The following is a 23,622-nucleotide window of genomic DNA, read 5'->3' on the forward strand; positions in this document are numbered from 1 at the left end:
AAGTGAACCAAACCCAGAGATGCTTTAGTTGTTGTTGTGGTTGTACTGCAGGCAACTCGGCTTTATTGTATGATAATAAAGTATATTCTTCTGAAATCAAAATCCCAAATATGTTGAGTGATTTTTCACAAAATTGGCAGAAACTGCTACAATGGTAATTGGTCATATAATTGCTATACCATTGTCTCTGTGTGTGCTAAACACTGCATTTGTTAATATAACATCAGAGATTTGATTTTGTATTTCAGTATGCCCTGTATGTGACCCATGGGAAGCCCTTTGATTTTTCAGCAATGAGTTTTTATCAATTTCTTGTTATTTATTCTGCAAAAAGGTTTGAAAACACAATTAAAATGTATGCTTAAGATTTTCAATTTCATCTTTTATCAGTCTGACAAGACTGTAATCAGGAGGTGGTGGTGCTATCAGTAACTGCAGGTATTTCCTCTGGCAAGGCATGATACTGATAACTATACTTTGGATGAAGATATCCATTATGTGATTCCCAGTAAGCAGGTCATTTTTAATAAAAAATCATTCACACTGGAAAATGTTCACTTTTTCTTCAAAGCCAACAGTCAGTCACCAAGCAAATGATCCAACTGGATCTAAACATCATGGAGGTCACCCCATCTGTGCCAGACATCATGGAAGTCACCCCATCTACGAGAATCCATGTATGTACAGGGAATATTTATGTATTGTTTGACTATTGTTTGTTTATGTAATAACCTTTCCTGTTTCATAAAAGTGTTTGAGCAGCACTTGACTAATTACATTATTATTGAAATGTCATATCTTTTTGCACAAATGTCTCGATGGTGATGAAACTGATTCTGCTCACCTGTGACTGGATGGAGGAGAACAGAACCCACTTTGCTGGTAAAGTTCACTTACCACAGGACAAAAGGATGAAAGAGGATGATGCCTTGTTGGCCATAACAATGTGGGACCTGTTTATTGACACCATTTGCTATGAAGGTGAAATGGATGAGGACAAAATCCAGGCTCCCTTCCTTTTCACCTTTGAGAGAAGAGGACATTGAGTTTTTAATGCAGGAAATATGTGATAAAAGAAATATTTGTGTGTCTTGCCTGCACAACCTTCACCTACAACAAGCTAACTGATGGGGTAGATCTGGGTAAATATTGCTTTGTAAACTTTGTTTTGTATTTTCTTGTAGTTTTAGGGTTTGTAAAATGTCTTGTATTTTCAACCAATTAAAGTTTTGTGGGGAAAAGGTGTTCTTTAACTTAATATACTACAATTCAGTTTTGTATCTTATTATACATTTTGCTCCTAGATTGAAGATTGATATTTATGTTAGCTGTACATTTTGCTAATAAAGGTTAACAGAAATAAAATAAATAAAGCAACACTTGAGGGTAGTGAAGTATGTGACTAATAAATTGTAAATTATGTAACTCTTCCAGTCTACTAATAAATGTTCCTGGAATGTTGCCTTGCTACTAGTCTCAGAGCACACTTGTCCTCTTGATTTGTTTCTTTAGGGTGACACGTGGCTGGTTTGAGACTACTGGACAGGTTACTTAATCAAATGGTAATAAGACGAATAAGTGATTTGATTAAGACAGTGAGATGTGTACTGAGTCCATCCAAAATTCTATTCCATCTAAATTATATTCACAACTACAATGTTGTATATGCATAAATTTTTCTTTTTGAGGTGGAGATCCTAAGTGTACATTTAAAAGGAATAAATGAGATAAGTAAATAGGTGATCATTTTATTTTAGTTTTGTATCACACCTGCAAGGGCAAATCAGTTCCCACGTTTAAAAGCAAAGAGCATAGTAGGAGCATACTTAATTACATGAATTAATTATATATGATTGAGATAAATACACAAATATCCTACATAGCCTTAATACCTTGGGGAAGAAAAGAAAGCAGGGGTGCACATGTCTAGTCATGCCATTTGTCACAGAAATAATTCTGAAAAATCACTAGATCCATAGAGGTGGAGCTAGAATATGTAAGCTCCTCCTCGCTGGACGTCTAGCGAGGGGGAGCTAAACATATGCTCCACCCATTTGCTCTGCAGTGAGCACCATTTGGTACACTTGAGGTCATGGGCAGCTGATTCAGAACTCTCTCTCAATTACTATATTCTGCTCTAGAACAACCAGAAAAATTAGTTTCATACCAGCGGCCATATCAAAGTGAAATATCATATCTTCTTAAAAGAAACTGTTCAATGCAAATGTTGCAACACAAGCAACTGCACATTGTGCACATACAAAACATTACAACAGGCATAAGTTCGATGACGTTACATTAAAAACAATTGCATATTTTCATAAAATATTTCACATGCAAATTGTACATCACTACTTCCAGATGTTCTGACCAGCTTGATGTGAGATGGCATAATCCAGGATGTGCACAGCCACTCCAGCTATCAAGAGGCAAAAAGTTCACAATCATCTGACAACAATTTTAGTGTAAAACTCTACAAGTTGCTGCTTGTTTTCATCCAGAATCAGCAATAATACTGTATTCACTCGCTGCTCTAAAATACTGAAAATGTAATAGATTTTAAATTATTCTGTGAACTATATGTCTTAATCAGTACTGCAGGTCACTTCTGCATTCAAATTAGTTAAACGTTCTTTCCTGATTTTGAGCAGCTTCATATTAACCTTTACATGTATTCGTTGATTAATTTCTGCATGTTGATCTCCATTTTCACCGGAATGAACCTTGTTTACTTTAAAGTTCATCAAACATGATCTGGACCAGCGGTCATCAACATCTGTCTCATAAAGGAGCTGCAGCTGTGCTTTTTACCATATAATTAACATTATGAACATGTAAAATAACTGTTAAAATAATCATTCTGACTTCTTGCGATACTGGCTTTCTCTCATTAACAAGTTTTCATAAAAGTATTAAACAAATTTCTGTGATTTCATTACCAACATGACATATTCCTGACTTCATCTAGTCCATTTAATAACATAAAAAACCACAATTATTGCCATTATTATCATCACAATTATATTTTTTAAAAAAAGACACGTCATAGTTCTCTATAAATAAGGAAAATATCCTGTATGTAGTGGTTCATGGAGAATCGCACTTGTCATTTAGTTGTGTTTTGGTACAGTCAGTAAAGCATCTTCTGTGTTTCGGTCCACATCAACATTCTGAAACATCACAATAACACTATATCAGTATCACACAAACTCATTTCTGAAACATACTGAGAGGAGGATGAAATAATTACGAGATTGTAAAGTCATGCATTTGTAAGTCCACAGGATGATGAATTATTGTGGTTTAATTGTGTTCATGCAGGATTATAAGACTGAACCCCAAATATAAACCATATTTACTGAAGACATCCTCCAAATTATCTTGCTTGTTGTTATGAATGTAGCCAGTCCTACTCGCCCCCGCTCCGAACGGGACTCGAACCAGCGTCTCCGGTGTGGGAGGCGGATGCGCTAACAAGGAGGCTAAAGGCTACAGCCCCTAGCATCAGTCGCTAGTGCACCTCTTGAGGTCAGGAGAGTGAGGTTTACACACTGAACAGCAATAAATAATATGTTGGCACTCTCAGCTCCCTTTAACACATTTCAGTGTGTTTAAACCTCTTCTACCAATTTCTGCCTCTTTTTCCTCTCAAAATCAGCACAGAAAATGTGAAGTCCACAGATTCCATCTGATTCTGCTTATTGCTCATGCTTATTTAGTTTTTTGTTTACTGCTTTATACATATTTGGAATTTTTTCAAAGCTTAATTGATTTTTAATGATTACTTAGACACCTTTAAAAGACAGATCAACTTTGAGCTACCATGAGTAAAGTAAATGTGTTGTTTGTGTGAAAGTAACTACTGTGTATATAAGCACATCACAGCATGTGCTAATATACATGAATAAGACATTAAGAATTAGATGATTACAGACCCTCAAGTTAGTAGTAATTGATCTATCAGTCTGATACCTGCAGACTAAGTTCAGTCAAGCCCAGATCCTGCAAACGGGGAGCTCTGGTGGGCACGGGACTGGCCATGGGCTGGACACGAGTGGAGCGGTACAGCGAACTGTGACTGCAATGAGCATCCTTATTCTGTGGGGTGGTGAAGGATTCAATCTAATGGCAATTACACAACCAAAAATCTCAATCCACAAGAGCTTCATTTGAGTTCAGTTTCGTCAGAGTTTTATACCTTTGATTAACATCACTATTGAAGTATAACTTCCATTTTAAGACTTTATGAATGTTGAAGTGAACAGAAAAGTTGAATTTGTGTGTATTGTACTGGCATATTATCTCACATCAGCATAACATTTCTTACCAGCACCAGCATGCTAGTTAAATGTCATCTTTCTTTATCATCTATTTATGAATAAAATGGTATAAGTCTGTATTGAATAGGCTTACACATGATAACAGGCACATAGCATGGCCAACTGCATTGCAACATATAAATGTTAAATGTGGGATTGGCTGTTTCTCATCGCAGATGTGCTCCTCAAATTATAAGTAGCAAAAATATGCTTCTGAGATAAATCATTAATGACCAAATTTGAGGAATCACATGATTCATGGATAAGGTAAATATAATGCTTTACCAATACAATGCAACAAGCACAGCACAAAAATTCAAGCTTGTGGAATGAGCCAAGGGAAATGTTGATTTTTATTTAGCACTAAAGAGAGTCTACTATCTGTAGAAAGTTTTCTATTTCAACCAATAGACCTTAGCCAGAGTGGACAACATCCTGGCTAAACACTAATCTGCTTAAACCAGCCTAGTGCTAGCTGACAAGTGCCCAAAAGCTCTTTAAAACCAGCAAAAAATACCAACCTAACCAGCTTGGCAAGACACAGCCTGTGTGTCTTTCACTTTTCTTTGGTTGAAAGCTGACAGTTAAAGAGCAACACCTGAGTTTGAAAGGGTTTGAAGGCTACTGAAGAATAAAGGAGAGCCAGACACTTTAGAATCACATCTAAACCATCATCTGCATCTGGTTACTCAAAAGATATGTGCTCCTAGCATGACATTTCATACTGTACACTGCTGTGTATTAAACTTTTTAATGTGTACAATCTAGCTAATTTTTCCAAAGTTTCTCAGATGTAACTGTGGAATTGTGGAAGTACTCTTAAATTCAGTGGTATAATGAAAGTCTGACTGCTCACCACAGGTCTATCTCTGTGAGTGTTCACTGCTTCAACATTCAGGAAGATGGACTCAACCTTACAACCTGCAAAGACAATAGGAAAAAGATAATTTAGCTTTGAATTGCTCTAGTCCATGTCTCTGTCCCTGAGTCATAGACAGTAAGAAAAAACAATGTTATATGCAAATAATAAAATACAATTTATAATAGATAAATAGATTAAGTTACTGTTTGCAAACATATGATCTGCATTTTTGGGTTCTATTGGCACCCCAGTGCTGTTTATATATTTCAAACACCCGTTTCCAAAAGATCCATGGAGATTTGGGCTCCATAAAATTTCCATCAGTATAGGTGGATCAGGACTCAGGATTTAACACAAGTTATGAGATTTCACAGATCACTGTCATCGTGATTGCGTCTGCTCTAAGACCCATTTGCTGCACAGCTGCTTTTGGTAGATATGAACATTTCACAAAGTAATCATACAAACTCGAAAAAGATCAAAAAAGCTGTTTTTAATTTCCAAAGTGTAAACGCTGGATAGATAAGAGACCAAATATGATGAAACGATGATCTTGTATGAACAAGACAAACACGTATGATATAACGGGACACCATCTTTCCCAGACCACAGCACATCCTGGCTGTTTGTAAAAGGGTATGTGAATCAAATTCTTACAGAAATGTATTCAATATTCAATCTTAATACAGCCAATTTAGATTGAACAAGTCAAATATTATTAACTGTATTTTGACCAATAAATTTAGCAGTAAAGAGGCATAGTAGTTTACATTTTTATATGCCACATTTCTGAGGCTTTAGAAGTGTGTTAAGCATATGAGGATGTGTATTCATCAACCTGTTATCAATGTCTAAATCATAGGCTACAGGGCAACTGAAACGAAGTTAAAACCTACATACTGTATATCCCTGTATAATAACTATTATTAACATTAAAGGGATAGCTCAACAACAAAAAAAAAACATTATCTCATGATATCCCAGTTGTTCATCACGTTCTTTCTTCACCAGAACACATTTGAAGACAAATATACAAATATCTTATCTCAGTATGTGTGAGTGCTTCTCAGTAGGTAAGTGGATAGTGATTAAACTTTTGAGGCTCCAAAAATCCCAGACAGTCTGCATAAACATAATTGACAATACTCCAGTGGTTAAATTAATATCTTCTAAATTGATACGGTTGTTTTTGGTGCAAAAAAGATCAATATTTAAGTATGTTTTTAACTCCAAATCATCACTTCAATTCAGCAATGGTATGCGCGTGTGACAATCGCGTCATGTTCGCATGAGAACAGGCGCATGTGCGACAGACACGCACACGCACGCACGAGCAGGGCTGTTTACAACAGATTAAGAGGAATGCTGTACTGAAGCTTTGTTGGTTTTGATCCATATTTGTATCTGTTTCTTTACTCACAATAGGGCTTTTCACACTGCACTTAACCCCGGGTTATCTCCATTCTAAACCCCGCTTTTAACCCCATGCAAAGCAACGTTTCACACTTGTAATTTTGAAAGGGGGTTAGCACTTTTTACCCAGGGTTAGGAAACCCTACACTGGAGCAGGGTTAGCACCCCCATTTGCGGTGTTAACCCCATGTTGCGGTGCTAAATGTATACAGTGTGAAACAATGCAGTTGTAACTCATATCATTTATTCATTAATTGTTTTACTTTTGTGTTTTTTTTTTTTTTTTTTGTATTTGTATTATTTTCAAATATGTTGTCCGAATTTATGTTCAATCTCAGTTATGTCTTGTTATTAGAAGAATTTATTGAACTTCATGAAATTTTGTTCCTGTTATAGTTCATAGAAAATAATGTTATAGTAGCAAAACATTTCTTTGGGTGTTTGTTTGGGGAGGGAGTGTCATCGGTGGAACTGAGTCTACCTATGTGCGAGGCTGATGAGCATATGTGTGCACTGTTGCTTTTCTCCTTGAATCTCTGGTAAGATTATGTTTATAGTCTAAATATATACTGATTGCTCAATAAGTGTGATTTAAGTGATGGCAGCATTTGATCGTGTTAGTGGTGATGTGTGTTTAATTGTATAGATTTTTAAGAAATTCATCATAGCGCTAACTAATTAGCATCTTATGCTCAGTGTGTATTTGGAAGAGAGAGAAGAGCTGATGCCCTGTTGATCCACTGATGATCTTTCACCTTTACAGGTATGTTGGTTAATTGGTTATGCTTTATAAAAAAAAGAGATCTGGTTGAATGTTAATGAACGTATATTGTACGTAGAGTGTTATAAGGGGAAATAATTGTATTTAATTATTCATCCTGTGTGTGACGCTCGTGGTGCGGCCTGTGGAATGGTGTTAAATGTTGTTTATTTGTTTATTATAGTATTCTATAATGTATAAATTTTTGAATAAATGCATATGTTAATGTAATCTAGGATATAAAATATTGTAATGTATTATAAACAATTGAAATGTTTCATAAGGAAGACAAGAAATTTAAATATTTTATATATATTGCTATATTATAGTTAATATTTTATTTACATGTTTTTTTATATATTTTTTTTGTTAAAAATGCAATAGCCTGAGTCTATCTATGTGCGAGGCTGATGAGCATATGTGTGCACTGTTGCTTTTCTCCTTCTCCGTGAATCTCTGTGTGTATTTGGAAGAGAGAGAAGAGCTGATGCCCTGTTGATCCACTGATGATCTTTCACCTTTACAGACTAAACAGGAGCACTAGATCTCATCGAGTGGTTGTGTGGTCTTTGTTTGTGAGGGTGTCCGATCCAGACATGCTACATAATTTGGTGCCGTGACCCGGATGCACCAGATTTGCTGCAGCTGATTGCTAGGGTTCGACAACGTGGGATCACAACGCTCTTCAAATCGACGGCCAAAGAATCTTCTTTGTTCACGTTCTGGTGGCAGTGTCTGGAAATCGACAGTAACTGAACTATTTTGCTTCACACATTATAGGCACATTGGACTGATTATTGTTTTCTTCATCTTTGCTTGTAGAAGTGTACGAAAACTGAAGTTAATTGTTCTTGTGTATGTTTTTCTTGTTTTCACTTACCATTGGTAAAATGGCTGAAGGGAGATGGAAAGAAGACCTGGTAACGCCACACATTGGCATTGGTTGAGGTTTTTTTGGGGTTAATGAGCCTATAGTCGGTAGACCACACATGTTGGTCTACAATTCTTTGACTGTTCCGACTGTGCTTCACAATAACGAGACGAGTAAACCAGAATCTTCCACTGCCACCAATACTGGTTGTGACAATGTTACACAGCAATTGCGCGACCTCATTGGTGAGCTTGGAAGCCAGATAGGTGTCTCCATTGCCACACGGTTGTTAACAAACCAGACTTCAGCATTATTCGGTTCCACTCCATCGTCTGATCAGCAGCCCTCTAGGACAATGCCTCTGTCCCAGAGTCTCGATCTGTCCAAGTTAAACCTCATAGTCAAAGCTGACATTAAGGAACTGCAAATGTTTAGAGGGGATGGAAGTGATAAGTGCACCATCCTGGAGTGGATTGAACAGATGGAGGTGTATTTGTCCAAAAAGGGTTGCGACAAATTCGACAGCATGGAAGCGATATTAAATCATCTCTGTAGCAGGGCAAAGAGCATTGTTAGGGTCAAGCTGAAAAGTAGCCCGGCTACAGTACTCTGTCCTGAAGTTGTCTACGAGGTACTGCTGCACTATTTTAGTGAAAGCCCTGGCTCAAACTAGCCATTAGCTGATTTTTATGCGACTCAACCAAAGCCTAATGAGCACCCTGTTGACTATTGGGTCAGGTTGAATGAGGCAGCTGAGCTAGCAGATGCTCATCTACAAAGATGTGGTGGCAAAATGGAAAATATGAGTTCTGAGATTGCAATTATGTTTATCAGGAACTGTCCCAATCCTGATCTCTCCAATGTTTTTAGGTGCAAGCCCATAAGCAAATGGTCAGCCAAGGAGGTCCAAGAGGCCATCGACGAGCATGAGAGAGACTATAAGTCTCAGAAGCCGGTGCCGTCTGTGCCTAAAGTTGCAGTGAATCAAGCTACTGTTGCTGAAAAACCTGTCAGCACTCAGGTAGCAGTAGGAAACGAAAGTATGGGTGTAACCTCTACAGTGTGTGCTGTAGGCCCGCACCCTAAAGCAAGTAAAGCTGCAGAATTGTGCACTTTGGAGCGGGTGCTGAAAATGTTAGAAAGGGTGCTGGAGCGCACGATACCTGCATCAGAACCAAAGCATCGAACGTCATCTTGGTATCAAGCTTCCCCATGTGAAGTGTGCGGAGACTGATCTCACTCGAATCGCTCTCACTGTATGAGGGAAAAAAGATGCCTCAATTGTCTAGAGTTTGGGCATCAACGGAAGCAGTGTCACAGGGTTGTTGGCCAAGGTGGGGCCCAGACCAGTTAAGATCGGGGAAACTAGATTACTCACATTGTAGAGAGGGCAATGTGAGTGTTAAAGGTCTCTCATCAGTGAAGACGATCCTATGGTCATCTATGGCAGTCATTGTCAGGTTGAGTCAAGTGACAGTATCATCTTGTTCCAGAACATTGTGAAGCTGGAAAAAGCTGACAGTTTGTTTTATACTGATGTGCTGGTGAATGATACAATCACTTGCCAAGGCCTGTTAGACACTGGTTCTATGGCATGTACTATTAATGAGGAAACTGAGCACAAGCTGTTGGATGCATGTGGGACCCTTGAGTCTGGTCAGCCCCATGCCGATGTTCCCCTTCTGTCACTCTCTCCACGTTGTGTAGCGTCTGGAGGAATCAATGGACTAATCACTCTGAATAACAAAGAACCCACTGTTAAAACTCCCCTAATCACTGAAATAGCGCCAACTAGTCTCCACAGCACAATGCGCTATTGACAAAGAGACACTCCAGTTATTGACAAGCTCCTTTTACATGTGACTCGCCTCACACCGCGTGCTTTACCATGTGAGAAAAGCCATGTGAGACTTTGAACGTAAAAATGTGTGTGTGTGTGTCTTTCATGAAAAACCCAGAAATGCTTATTTTTAAAGAAATATGTTTAAAAAAATGTGTTTAATGTACTTGTGTATTTCTGATGTTAGATCAAACTAGTAAGACTGTTTAGTTGTGTAGTAAAACTCTGAGGCCGTATATTTAATAGCCTAAGAGCGTATATCCACTTTTAAGTGTACTAAATACACGTTTCTTGGTATCAAATTAAACCTTACGACTTGTCCTAGCTGAATATATATATATGGTCACATTAAAACGTATTCTGCTATGTGTTACCATCGTTTGAGTGATTCAAACCACATCCAGGACTCGGTCATAAGTATGCAAATGAAGAGCCTTGGCAGAACAAAGAAACCAACTCGCGCCCAAAACGGAGGGGTCTCATTGGGTCACTTCTCCCAAAGGAGGTGTGACCTCCCTGCCTTAAAAGTCAAGCTCCAACTTTGACTCGCTCTCTTCTGCTGAACATTTCAACTCTCTTATCTCTTACCTCTTCCCCTTGGACTTCTTCTGGATCACTTCAAACCATCTCTCACTTCTCCCCCCCCGATCTTCTGCAACTCTCCGGAACATTCGTCAACTATTCAACAGCTACCCTCTAAGACGCTTCGAACTTCTCGGAACAACCCTTCAACTCTCTCTTCAAGTGAGTTTCAACTCCACGCTCTGGAAACACCGAACCAAAATCCTCCGTCTCAAGAACGCCACTAGGACACGGCATACACGCAGCCTTGCTCAGCAACGCAAAGATCCAGTGTGCAAGTATTATTTCACCTGAAATTCAAACGCGTTGAAGTGTGTAATTCCATTTGCTGGCTCTTAAGGGTTGATTGTTGTAATAAGTTGGCTATCCTTATAATAATCCATCTATTTTCCTTATTGTTTACTTTGCTTATTTTATGTTTATTCTATGTTAAATGTCTGTTTGTAAGTGTAGTGATATATCATAGTGCCTTGTATTAAAATCAATTATACGCTTGATTGTCTGTGGTTGTTGGTCATAAAACAAAGCCTCTTTAATTTAAGTAAGTTAACGTGCTTTGATGAGTAAGCGTATAACTAAGAATAAACCTTCTGGAGAATTGATCAAGAGTATTTAGCAAAGTGGTTCGGCGGACGAACTGACTGGTTGCGGTAGCCTACGGGTCAATTCCATTGAGGGTTTATTAAAATTAATATAGCCTGTCTGCATATAATGTATATTCCTAATTAATTATAATTCGTTGTGTTTAATTATCTATATATATTTGAAGCAGACTCTTGGACTATATAAGCCCTTTTTGGGGCGTTTTTGTATGTTTTGTATCTGGGTCAACCCGTATGATTAATCATTGATTACGATCATTAATATTAGTCATACATTCCCCAAACCTGACCTGAATGCCTTACATTAATGGTGGAGATTAATGCGGGCACATTTTAAGCTTTGTTTTGTGAACGAATGCATTGTCAATTTTGTGTATTTTGGTTGTTAATTCTGTACGCGAGCGCGCCGGAACTCTAAAGGCACAAAGCCGATTCTCAGTTCAGCATTTAACAGCGGCTAAATATATGTCTAAACATTTATTTTTGCCACTGTCGATTGCCACAATAATTTTAGTCCATAATACTAAATTGCTCCGGTAAAGACGAAGAAAATCTCTTTGCTGTGGAAGATTATTTTAGTCCATAATACTAAATTGCTCCGGTAAAGACGAAGAAAATCTCTTTACTGTGGAAGATTATTTTAGTCCATAATACTAAATTGCTCCGGTAAAGACGAAGAAATCTATTTGCTGTGGAAGATTATTTTAGTATTATCGAAATCACCTGTCTGGACGACGTTCTCCTTTCAGAGTGTTTATAAAACTGCTATGGGCGAATTTCCCCATACGGTTAAAGGCCTTATTTGTCGTTAAGATTGTGGTTATTTCGGTAGCCTAATAATCGACTACAACGACCACTCCCTAAAAGTTAAAGTCAGCCTAGCTAACTGATGCAAGCTTTTTGCAGACCTAATCAGGAAACGCGGCAAGCCAGTATCTGATTAAAAATTGTATGCAGAGTCTTTTGAAACCTTGATCAAGTGATAAAGCAACAGCAAGAAACCCGGCTGTGTATATATTGATTGTGTGTTGGAAGCGAAGGAATCCTGCCACACACATTTGTGTACTGAATCCACTGAGATTTAAAACTTAATTTGTGATGGTGCAGAAAATCAAGGCGTAACACACGCCCAGATTTGAGTCACACTGAAATATAGGGTGTAATACCACTAACCAACACTAGAGGGCAGCCTGTAAGTGCTTGATTAGTTCTCAAGTTACTCCCACCCCATGACGTCATCTTGCGCGTGCGCAAGTACGCCATCGTGTGGACATTAGCAGACAGGTCATATATATTTATTTAATTTTCTTTCGCAAATTACTCCCACCCCATGACGTCATTTTGTGCGAGCACAAGTACGCCATCGTGTGGACATTCTCGAAATAGGTCTCCATTTATTTTCCTTTGCTAAATTATCCGAACAGCTACTTTCATTCCCTCTGTTGGCTATGGTTTTTGTTTTGTTTACTGTTATAAACATTTTCATTCGTTGAATTTGTTACTACAAGTATTTGGTTTTAGCCAAAGTTTCCTGCCTTTCTGACTGAATACACTCGGTTGAATTTTGGTTGAAGAAAAAAAAAACGTTTCTGAAACTAAATTTAAATTAAGTGTCTCAGTACAAGTCGGCTTATATCTCTTTTCCTCTTATTTCATTTTGGAATTGTTTACCACCTATTCCTATTTGTTTTTCCTTTTTAATTATCTTCCTTTCTTATGATTAATACTTGTTATTACTCCTTTGTTCTTACTACTATCAGATATTATTCTGTTACTTAACGTCCTTCTACACGCTTATTTAAATTGAGTTTAACAAGTTTAAATTTAATTTAAATTAAGTTTGTCTGTCCATCCTGTCTTGTTTACTTCTGTCTTTTCTTGTGGTTGGATTGGTTTGATAATTAACATCATTATCAAATTTCCTCTTTATTTATCATTATGTGGTAAAGCTTTTGCCTGTTATTTCTACATACATAATTACTCAATTTGGTTTAAACAAGAAAGCCTTAATTCACTTTGAGACTTTCACTTGCTAAATCCTGTTCTGTATTTGTATGTAGAATTCCCTAGTGTGCTGTGGTGATTCGATAGTCATCTCTGGTTGGTTCCCAGCAAGCTGGTTTATCCGACCGGCTTTACCGACGCTTGCCGTATGTGAATCTCGGACTCTTCTGTCTCTTTTCATTGGTGCAGCACGCAACGACTCCCAAAGAACTTGACAAGCTGGCCAGAAACATCCCTACTTTCACCCCAAATCCTGCAGGAGGCCACGACGTGCACGCCTACCTGCAAGACATAGACTTTCACTTGCACACTGTTCCCAACGTGACCATGTGGGACAGAGTGTACCTGCTAAGAATTACGTCTAGTCGCGACGTGCGCAGCTTCCTGGATCGACAACCAGAGACTGTCAAATCAGACTACCTACAGCTACGGCAGGCCTTCATCAGAGAATTCTCTAATCCAGAGTCAGAACAAGGACTCATTGCCGCTATGGACCTCAAACAGGCCCGACTGGAAAATCCACAGGCCTACTACAGCCGCATCCGACGAGCCTACTTCGGAGCACGGAACGAACCTGGTATGGAAGAAGATTTCAACTTCAAAACTCTTTTCCTCCGGAACCTGCATCCCACGGTGTGCCATCACTTAGGGGTCCTGGCCTGCCCCCATAGCATGACTACCCAACAGCTGCGAGACTTAGACCATAAAGCTTTCACCAAGCAGAAGATTGCTTCTGAAAAGACTGTGAAAAATCCCACCATTTGCCCTGTCACTGATCAACGCTCAGAGCTGGCACTAGAGGGCGCCCACCAGCACCACAGTAACAGACCTTTTTACCACGAGTCAAGACTGTTCCATGACAGAAGAGGGCAGCGCAACCGTGATGGTGCTCGTCCTAAGCACCAGAGTGGGCACTTTGAAAGATTCTACGACAGCCCACGGCCATCCCACGACCAAAAGGGTGGAGCCACGTGGGAAGCCAACCGACGGCCCAGACAGAACCGAACCCCGTCGACGAGAACGTCAAGCCCAGACAGCCCGCAGCGGAACCCCTCTCGGCATGCCTCCGGCAAGTCCAAGTCCGAGCCTACCCCACAGAAAAACAGTGAGGCCACGGCGGAGACCGCAGAGATCCTGAAGGTTCTGAAAGAGCTTCTTCATAGAACACCTCACAAGAAAGACAAAGAGGACAGGTCAGACTCCTCATGACTAAGCGTAAGGCATGAGCCCAACACCCTTCCTGACTGCCCTCCTACGGAACCAAGCACAAAGAGCACCGCTCTTCAGACACAGACTACCGAACCAGCTATCACATCACCAAGTGACAGCGACACCCACTCACTGCAGTTGACAACCACACATCCTGCAGCGGACAACCCAATACATCACACCAGTGACCAAGCCCCTAAGATACCAGAAAGTGCTGTTTTGGTTGTGTGTCTCTGCACCGAGTCACCTGAGACCGACCCTAACTGCTTATCGATCACCACACAAGCCCCAACACCAAAACTCCTGGAGAATCTGATCGAAAAGGGGGTAGCACAAAAACTCTATCTCGCCATCACTGTGGAACATGAGGTGAGACTTGAAGCCCTGGTAGACACTGGAGCAGACCTCACTTTGATATCAGCTGAACTTTTTGAAAGACTCAAATTTGAAGCTAAGAGACAAAATCGAACTCTAAAATCTCAGAATTGCATGCTAAATGTCCAGTCATACAGCCAAAATGACATCCGGCTTGAACAGGTAGCTCCCATTCACCTATCGATTGGTCCCATGAGCCTGGTACACCCTGTGTACATCTCACCAATGGACACATATCCCCTCCTCATCGGTAAAGATCTGCTAGACCGCTTCAAGCCCCTGCTGGACTTCAGACAGCTGAAGATTTGGGCTCAAGTGCGAGAACCTCTCCCCCTTCAGCCACCCCGAACACCTGAACCAGACTGTCAGGTCACAGAGGTCACGGGAACTCTCACAGCCAGCCACAGGGACACAGCATCAGCACCAGAGCGAGATTCAAGTTCGCTACTCTGCACATTTCAGCTCACCCAAGACTTTGATTCCTTCTGCCCCAAGGTCACAGCTGACCTGCACTTGAATGGTGTAACTGCCACTGACATCATAGTTGCACTATGGGCAGACAACTCAGCCATCAGCCTCTCACTATACAATGCTCTCATTGAAGACACACCGAACCTTCCATCTGCCAGCAAGCGCACCCGCTTTCCTTTGAACTCATGCCCATCAACAATGGTGACTGCCAAAAGGATCTGCGCTTTGAATTTGAAGTGGAACTACCGATGTCTGACCCACTACTTCCTGGTCCTTCCAGAACTGCCCCATGATGTCTACATTGGAGCAGACATTCTGATTCGCCTCAACGCACATGTAGACATTATTAATGAGGTCGTGTGGGCCCCACTGACTTTACAGCCTCCTGTGGTTCCAACCAACACTGCGAACCTCCGGTCAGGCCAGACCATTCCAGAGGTCTGCACCTTGGTCAATGAACAGGAAACTGTAGTACCAGCCTACACCAAAGGGTTCGCTGTTCGGCTCAACATGCGCTGTGGTCAAACCCTAAACCACACGCTGGGTTTCTTTCAACCTTCACCCGAATGTGTTGAACGTGGACTCACGCTGGAAGCCACGTCCCTCACTGAAGTGTCATCCCGTGCTGTTTACATCCTCTTCAACAACTGCATGGCAATGGACATCACAATTCCAAAAGCCTACCGGGCAGGATGGCTAGTGAGCCACGACTTTCATGACTTTGAACTAACATTACCAATCATTGGGCCTATCCCAGCTTCAATGATACCCAAAGGGCACACAGACAACACAGTGCTCACAACCCCCTTCAAGATCATCTCCATAACTTCAGTCATGCCAGTGGACAAAGACCAGGTATGCAGAACAGAACTGAAAAAGGACCAACACCTTGTAGTATACACAGTCTCCAAACAGCCTGCCTGTGAGATTGATGACACTGCTGCACCTCTGCCTGCCAACACGACAGACGACACACCAACAGAGGAGCCGTATCCAGGGTTTGAGTCTCAAGTTCAGCAAATTCTAAAAGATGCTGACGCAATTAATAATGATGCAGATCGACAAGAACTCAGACGAGTCCTTTACAAGTTCAAAGCATCATTTGCCAAAGACTCTCTAGATTGTGGTCTCACCAAGCTCCAGCGTCATCGAATCCATGCTTGAAAAAGGTGTCATCCGTACATGCAACAGCACCTATTCTGCCCCCATCTGGCCCGTCCTTAAACCAAACGGCAAGTGGCGACCCACCATTGACTACAGGAAACTGAATCAACAGGTGCCACTGTCACGATGGCCCATGACTCAGCTGGAGCAGGAAATACCCAGAATCAGAGGAGCCACCATCTTCTCTACACTCGATGTGGCCTCTGGATTCTGGACCATACCAGTGCATCCAGAAGATCAGCACAAGCTAGCTTTCACATTCGGCAACAGACAATTCACTTTCAACAGGTGTCCGTTCGGCTATGCCAACTCACTTGCTGAGTTCAACATTTTCCTGAACAAAGCATGCCCAGATGCCAGAACAGACGATATTCTCATGAAAAGCACAACTACTTAGTAGTTGTGCTTTTCTTCTAAGTTCTACTTAGAAGCTGGATTCTCCAGCCACTGTCTCAGTGCTGGCCTGTACCAATGGCATGACCAAGACAAAAGAGTAATCGCATATGCCAGCAAGACACTTCTTCCACCCGAGAGTAAATTCTCAGACTGTGAAAAAGCTCTGCTCTGCACTGTATGGGCCATCCAGAGATTCTCCAACTACATTGGAGCCCAGAAAGTTATCATAGAGTCTTGCCACCAGCCTGTCATGTTCCTCAACAGCCAGCGTATCCGAGATGGCGTGGTCACCAATTCACGCATAGCCACGTGGTTAATGGCCCTCCAGGGGCTCAATGTTGAGGCACGATATGCGCAGAATCACAAGTCGACACTAGGCAACGGCCTGGTTGCCTGCCAGAAGTGCTCTGATAACACACCAGCTGCAATGGTGGATGTGGAAGAACCCCAACAACAACAACTAACCTGTCACAGGTACTTTGAAGAAAATGCGTGCCAAGGTATGCCCACAGCCTACGTCGATGGATGTTCCTACAACCAAGAGGGCATTCGTCAAGCAGGAGCAGGTGTATTATGGGTAAATGACCTGCCGTGCCCACCACAACACTTCAAGCTGGGCCCGCAGTCATCACAGTATGCAGAGGTTGCAGCCATTCTCATAACTCTGCAAATCGCATCGACCCATAACATCAGAGAACTCCTGATCTGCACAGACTCCAACTACGCCAGACTCAGTTTCACATGCCACCTTCCAAACTGGAAACAAAATGGCTTTAAATCTTCGAATGGCAAGCCTATCAAACACCAACACCTGTTCCAAGCATGTGATGACATTACAAGAAATCACAACATGATTGTCTACTGGAAGAAGGTGAAAGGACACTCAAGGCAACCAGGCCTTGACAAAGACTTGAATGACCAAACCGATGCACTTGCTAAGACTGGCGCACTAGCAAAAGAACTTGTCCTGCAACAGTGCCACCCTCACAGCCTCTAACGCTGGCTCCGCAGATGTCAAACAACGACATAGCGGACATGCAAGCCTCTGACACATCCATACAGACTTTCCTGAACCACCTCTCAGACCCCACCAACCACCCTCTAGCGCCATCTGACCTCACTAACAACCCATGCCTCAGACGACTGCATGACATAAAGCACATGCTGCGTGTGATACACAACATTTTGTGGTGTGCCACAGTGCCTAAGGGGGGTCATGCTAAGTTATGCCCACGACGCACCATGTGCCGGACACCACAGCGCCAGAGCCACTTATGAGACACTGAAGCAAGTGGCATACTGGCCCCGCATGTAGGAACATGTGACAGAATATGTCAGAGAATGCCTGGTTTGCTGCCAGTTTCAACCGGCAAACCCAAACCACAGAGCTCCACTGCAACGCAGGAGAGTCACATTCCCATGGTCAGACCTCCAAATGCCAAGCCTCGCACTCAAGTCACCGAGACACAGGCAGAGATCGTAGGCGACAGGTGGCTCGTTAACACTCCGGTGCGCACAGCTACACTCACCTACGACCAGCATGACACCGCCACCCATCTCACCTTGCCCAACCAGAGCATGTGGATTCAAGTCCCGAAAGGTGCCATCCTCCACCTCGATGACCTGGCACTATACCATCTCCCAGGCGAACAGTACGAATCAGAACTGGAAATCCCATCTTTTTTCCAGAATCAAAACCTCACCCTAGATCCAGAACTGGAACTATGGATCGAAAGAGGGTCTCCCAGTTAATTGACATTGCTCCTATCGACACAGCCCTCCAAGCCTTGTCTCGAATGCCCATCTTGACCACCTCACCTGTTGTCCGAGCCTGAACCGCAGCGGACACTGCGCTGTGTATCTCTATGGGAATCAGCCACCTCCTGACACTAGGCCTGGCCTTCCTCCTGTACAGGAGGCTCAACGAGATGCAAACATCCACAGCCAAGCTCACGAAAGCCATGTCTATAGGTTTCCGACGGAACCCCCGGAAAGAGGGGACCACGACAGAGACCACTTTGAACCTCATCGAATTGAGCCCTCCATCCGAATAACCACCTGCTACAAACCCTCATGATTCACCTGCCATCCGCCATTGTGATGACTGTCGTCCGATGATGTCTCCAACAGGGACATCACCTGACGAAAAGGGGGACTGTAGCGTCTGGAGGAATCAATGGACTAATCACTCTGAATAACAAAGAACCCACTGTTAAAACTCCCCTAATCACTGAAATAGCGCCAACTAGTCTCCACAGCACAATGCTCTATTGACAAAGAAATACTCCAGTTATTGACAAGCTCCTTTTACATGTGACTCGCCTCACACCGCGTGCTTTACCATGTGAGAAAAGCCATGTGAGACTTTGAACGTAAAAATGTGTGTGTGTGTGTGTGTGTGTGTGTCTTTCATGTAAAACCCAGAAATGCTTATTTTTAAAGAAATATGTTTAAAAAAATGTGTTTAATGTACTTGTGTATTTCTGATGTTAGATCAAACTAGTAAGACTGTTTAGTTGTGTAGTAAAACTCTGAGGCCATATATTTAATAGCCTAAGAGCGTATATCCACTTTTAAGTGTACTAAATACACGTTTCTTGGTATCAAATTAAACTTTACGACTTGTCCTAGCTGAATATATATATATGGTCACATTAAAACATATTCTGCTATGTGTTACCATCGTTTGAGTGATTCAAACCACATCCAGGACTCGGTCATAAGTATGCAAATGAAGAGCCTTGGCAGAACAAAGAAACCAACTCGCGCCCAAAACGGAGGGGTCTCATTGGGTCACTTCTCCCAAAGGAGGTGTGACCTCCCTGCCTTAAAAGTCAAGCTCCAACTTTGACTCGCTCTCTTCTGCTGAACATTTCAACTCTCTTATCTCTTACCTCTTCCCTTGGACTTCTTCTGGATCACTTCAAACCATCTCTCACTTCTCCCCGATCTTCTGCAACTCTCCGGAACACTCGTCAACTATTCAACAGCTACCCTCTAAGGCGCTCGAACTTCTCGGAACAACCCTTCAACTCTCTCTTCAAGTGAGTTTCAACTCCACGCTCTGGAAACACCGAACCAAAATCCTCCGTCTCAAGAACGCCACTAGGACACGGCATACACGCAGCCTTGCTCAGCAACGCAAAGATCCAGTGTGCAAGTATTATTTCACCTGAAATTCAAACGCGTTGAAGTGTGTAATTCCATTTGCTGGCTCTTAAGGGTTGATTGTTGTAATAAGTTGGCTATCCTTATAATAATCCATCTATTTTCCTTATTGTTTACTTTGCTTATTTTATGTTTATTCTATGTTAAATGTCTGTTTGTAAGTGTAGTGATATATCATAGTGCCTTGTATTAAAATCAATTATACGCTTGATTGTCTGTGGTTGTTGGTCATAAAACAAAGCCTCTTTAATTTAAGTAAGTTAACGTGCTTTGATGAGTAAGCGTATAACTAAGAATAAACCTTCTGGAGAATTGATCAAGAGTATTTAGCAAAGTGGTTCAGTGGATCGAACTGACTGGTTGCGTGTAGCCTCACGGGTCAATTCCATTGAGGGTTTATTAAAATTAATATAGCCTGTCTGCATATAATGTATATTCCTAATTAATTATAATTCGTTGTGTTTAATTATCTATATATATTTGAAGCAGACTCTTGGACTATATAAGCCCTTTTTGGGGCGTTTTTGTATGTTTTGTATCTGGGTCAACCCGTATGATTAATCATTGATTACGATCATTAATATTAGTCATACATTCCCCAAACCTGACCTGAATGCCTTACAGTTGTGTTGGAGAAGCGACACTAGGGGTCTCTCTTGAGCACCGAATATACCTCTGATCTATGAAAAAAGGCCAATGAGAAGTTGGCAGCTAGTATTTGCATACCCCGCCCCCAGACATACGGGTACAAAGGCGAGGCAAATACTAGAGGTCATTCAGAAATGTTCTTCAGAGCCGATGGTTGTGCATGCTGTTCGCGTGAGATCACACCAGTTCCAGTATTCCTCTGACACTCTGCATGCTGTTGGATTGATGGCGCAATACAGCGACAATTTCTCCTCTTGCACGGCAGTGCAATTACTCCAGGGTGCTTCGACAGTGCAGAAACCCAAACTCTAAGAGAGTTGTTTAAAAGAGTGATTTTCTCTAAAAGAGCAATACACAGCGGCGTTGAACGTCCTTTTCAGGATGCGACTTTTTAAAGACGTGTTTCCGCCTCTGTGTAGTTTCTGGATGCGGTTGATTTCTCCCCACCTCCGATGGTCATAAAAGCTGCCTGGCGTACCTGGGCTGCGATTACACGCAGGCAGCGTTTTTATGAATGGGCTATGTTTTCAGGGCGAGAACATAGCCATAAAAGCATTGCGGTCATAGGCTTTCTTTTGTCATGAGAGAAAGCCACTTCAGCCGCCCCCCGTGTCGCGCCTCCTTCCCACGGGATTGAAGCAGGCGCCGTGGGCAATGGAGGCGATTTGGGGACAATGACTGGCTGTGTTCACCGGGTAAATCCCCGCGAACCACCCGCCTCTACGGCACGCTTGCTGGCTTCCGTCCGAGCTCGGGATGAGCGATTTTCTCTCCAATGGGTTATGTGCTCAGTGCGAGAACATAGCTGAGGCAGCATTGCGGTCATAGGCTTTCTTATGTCATGAGAGAAAGCCACTTCAGCCGCCCCCGTGCCTCGCCTCTTTCCCACGGGATTGAGGCAGGCGCCGCGGGCGATGGAGGCGATTTGGGGACAATGACGGGCTGTGTTCGCCGGGTAAATCCCCGCAAACCACCCGCCTCCCCAGCATGCTTGCTTGCTCCCATCTGAGCTCTGGATGAGTGCGGCCCGCTTCGCGGCCGGCCTTCCGGTCCCTTGAGCTCCCGGAATTGGATGACTATAATCACCGCTGCATCGGAGAGCATTACAGCGGCGTCTGATGTTGATGGCTCGTCTGCGCCGCCACCTTCAGGTCTGCGTGCCCAGACTGAGCCTGATGCACAGAGGTCCGATATGGTTCCCCGGGTACCGCAAGCGCGAGGTTGGACCGGAAAATCACGTCCCCCTCCCCCTCACGGCTATTTGATTGGTTCCACGGGCATGTGTGCCACTCACAGCCACGCACCCCCAACCGGTTTCTTTCTTCCCGGACGTGCATGACGAGCTGAGCAAGCCAAGCTTCCTCGCTCCTCTGCTCTCACTACCCTCGGCGGTAGAGCGGTCCCAGACCACTCCCCCCCTGCATGCCATGGCCCCCTACTGCAAGTCCACCGGGCCAAGGCACTCCAAAATTTGCACTTGGGTAGTCCTGTTCTTGATGTGCCGTAGGTACTGCACTCGAACAGGCGATGGCCACCCTCGTGGTCAGGAAACGCAACACATGGACTGGACCTGGTCGCAGTAGAGGAGGTAGACAAAGCACGCTTTCTCGAATGCTCCCGTCTCCCAGCTCCATCCATTCGGCGACACCACATGACGACTCCACCCAGCAGTCCTCAGTGGTGAAGAAACAGACGGAGGCTATTTCACACATCCTGCCCTGCCGCAAACCTGCCGCCAGGGGCCATGCCCTGTCTGCTCGCTGAGGGCGTCCTCCTGCGGCTTTCAGGAAAGAAAGAAAAGCGGTGCTCCGCCTCAACAAACATGGGCCCAGCTCTCAACTCTGGCATCGAGCTCCCCGCGGAAGATGGACACCCCCTCATCTCATGGACCCCCTCGAGGACCCGAAAGGCTCCCAGGCGCTCCTGAGATGACCGACCCAGAGACCGAGACGTTAGCTCCGGAGCTGGTAAGACCACTCCGTCCCCCGGTGGAGGGCCGGGAGGAGAATCTTTTTTGAATTCATTTCATTTGGCCACACCCCCTAACGGGGGCTGTGGTATTCACATTCTCAATAATAGAGCTATTTCCTTTTTGTCTCTGGGTCACCTGGCCCGCAAATGCCGTTCTCACAGCACTCTGCCGCCAGGCCTCAACAGTCCTGGCATGCTGGACGCGGCCCACCACTACGCAGTAGACGGCAAGTCCCTTGGTAAGCATGACTTAATCATCAGATTCCTAAGAGGCGCCCGGAGGTTAAATCCCTCCCGGCCAAGCCTGTCCCCCTCCTGGGATCTCTCGGTAGTCCTCACGGACCTCCAGAGACCTCCCTTCGAGCCGCTAGAATCAGTTGGACTCAGGGCCCTCTCTCTTAAGACTGCCCTGCTGATCGTGCTCGCCTCCATCAGAGGGTCGGGGACCTGCAAGCGTTCTCTGTCAGCGACACTTGCCTGGAGTTCGGTCTGGCAGACACTCATGTGATCCTAGGACCATGACCGGGCTACGTGCCCAAGGTTCCTACCACTCCCTTTAGAGACCAGGTAGTGAACCTGCAAGCGCTGCCCCGGGAGGAGGCAGACCCAGCCCCGTCATTGCTGTGTCCGGTACATGCTTTGCGTACCTATTTGGACCGCACGCAGAGCTTTAGACACTCTGAGCAGCTCTTTGTATGCTTTGGGGGACAGCGGAAAGGAAACGCTGTCTCCAAACAGAGGCTTTCCTACTGGGTAGTAGATGCCATTTCATTGGCTTATCACACTCAGGCCGTGCCCCCCCACTTACGGGTCCGAGCTCACTCGACAATGAGTGTTGCGTCCTCGTGGGCACTGGCCAGGGGTACCTCCCTGGCAGACATTTGTAGAGCAGCGTGTTGGGCGACACCCAACACCTTACAAGATACTACAATCTCAGGGTTGAGTCAGTTTCATCCCCTGTTTTCTC

At 43.3% G+C, this 23,622-nt stretch overlaps 1 protein-coding gene across 2 annotated transcripts in view; it reads right to left on the bottom strand.

Moving 5' to 3' along the window:
* Positions 1–1,742: 1,742 nt before the first annotated feature.
* Positions 1,743–23,622, bottom strand: part of LOC127625477 (6-phosphofructo-2-kinase/fructose-2,6-bisphosphatase-like) — a 59,091-nt gene continuing 37,211 nt past the window's right edge. Inside the window, exons 13-15 of one of the 2 annotated variants that reach the window (XM_052100786.1) lie at positions 5,176–5,240; positions 3,973–4,098; positions 1,743–3,170 (exon numbers count right to left, since the gene is read on the bottom strand). In XM_052100786.1, the coding sequence (XP_051956746.1) occupies positions 3,111–3,170; positions 3,973–4,098; positions 5,176–5,240 (251 nt within the window). In that variant the 3' untranslated portion in view covers positions 1,743–3,110. Of the gene's footprint in view, positions 3,171–3,972; positions 4,123–5,175; positions 5,241–23,622 lie in introns of both variants that reach the window. The other variant, XM_052100785.1, reaches the window with a different exon arrangement.

Source organism: Xyrauchen texanus, chromosome 31 (genome assembly GCF_025860055.1).
Source record: "Xyrauchen texanus isolate HMW12.3.18 chromosome 31, RBS_HiC_50CHRs, whole genome shotgun sequence".
NCBI classification, from domain to species: domain Eukaryota; kingdom Metazoa; phylum Chordata; class Actinopteri; order Cypriniformes; family Catostomidae; genus Xyrauchen; species Xyrauchen texanus.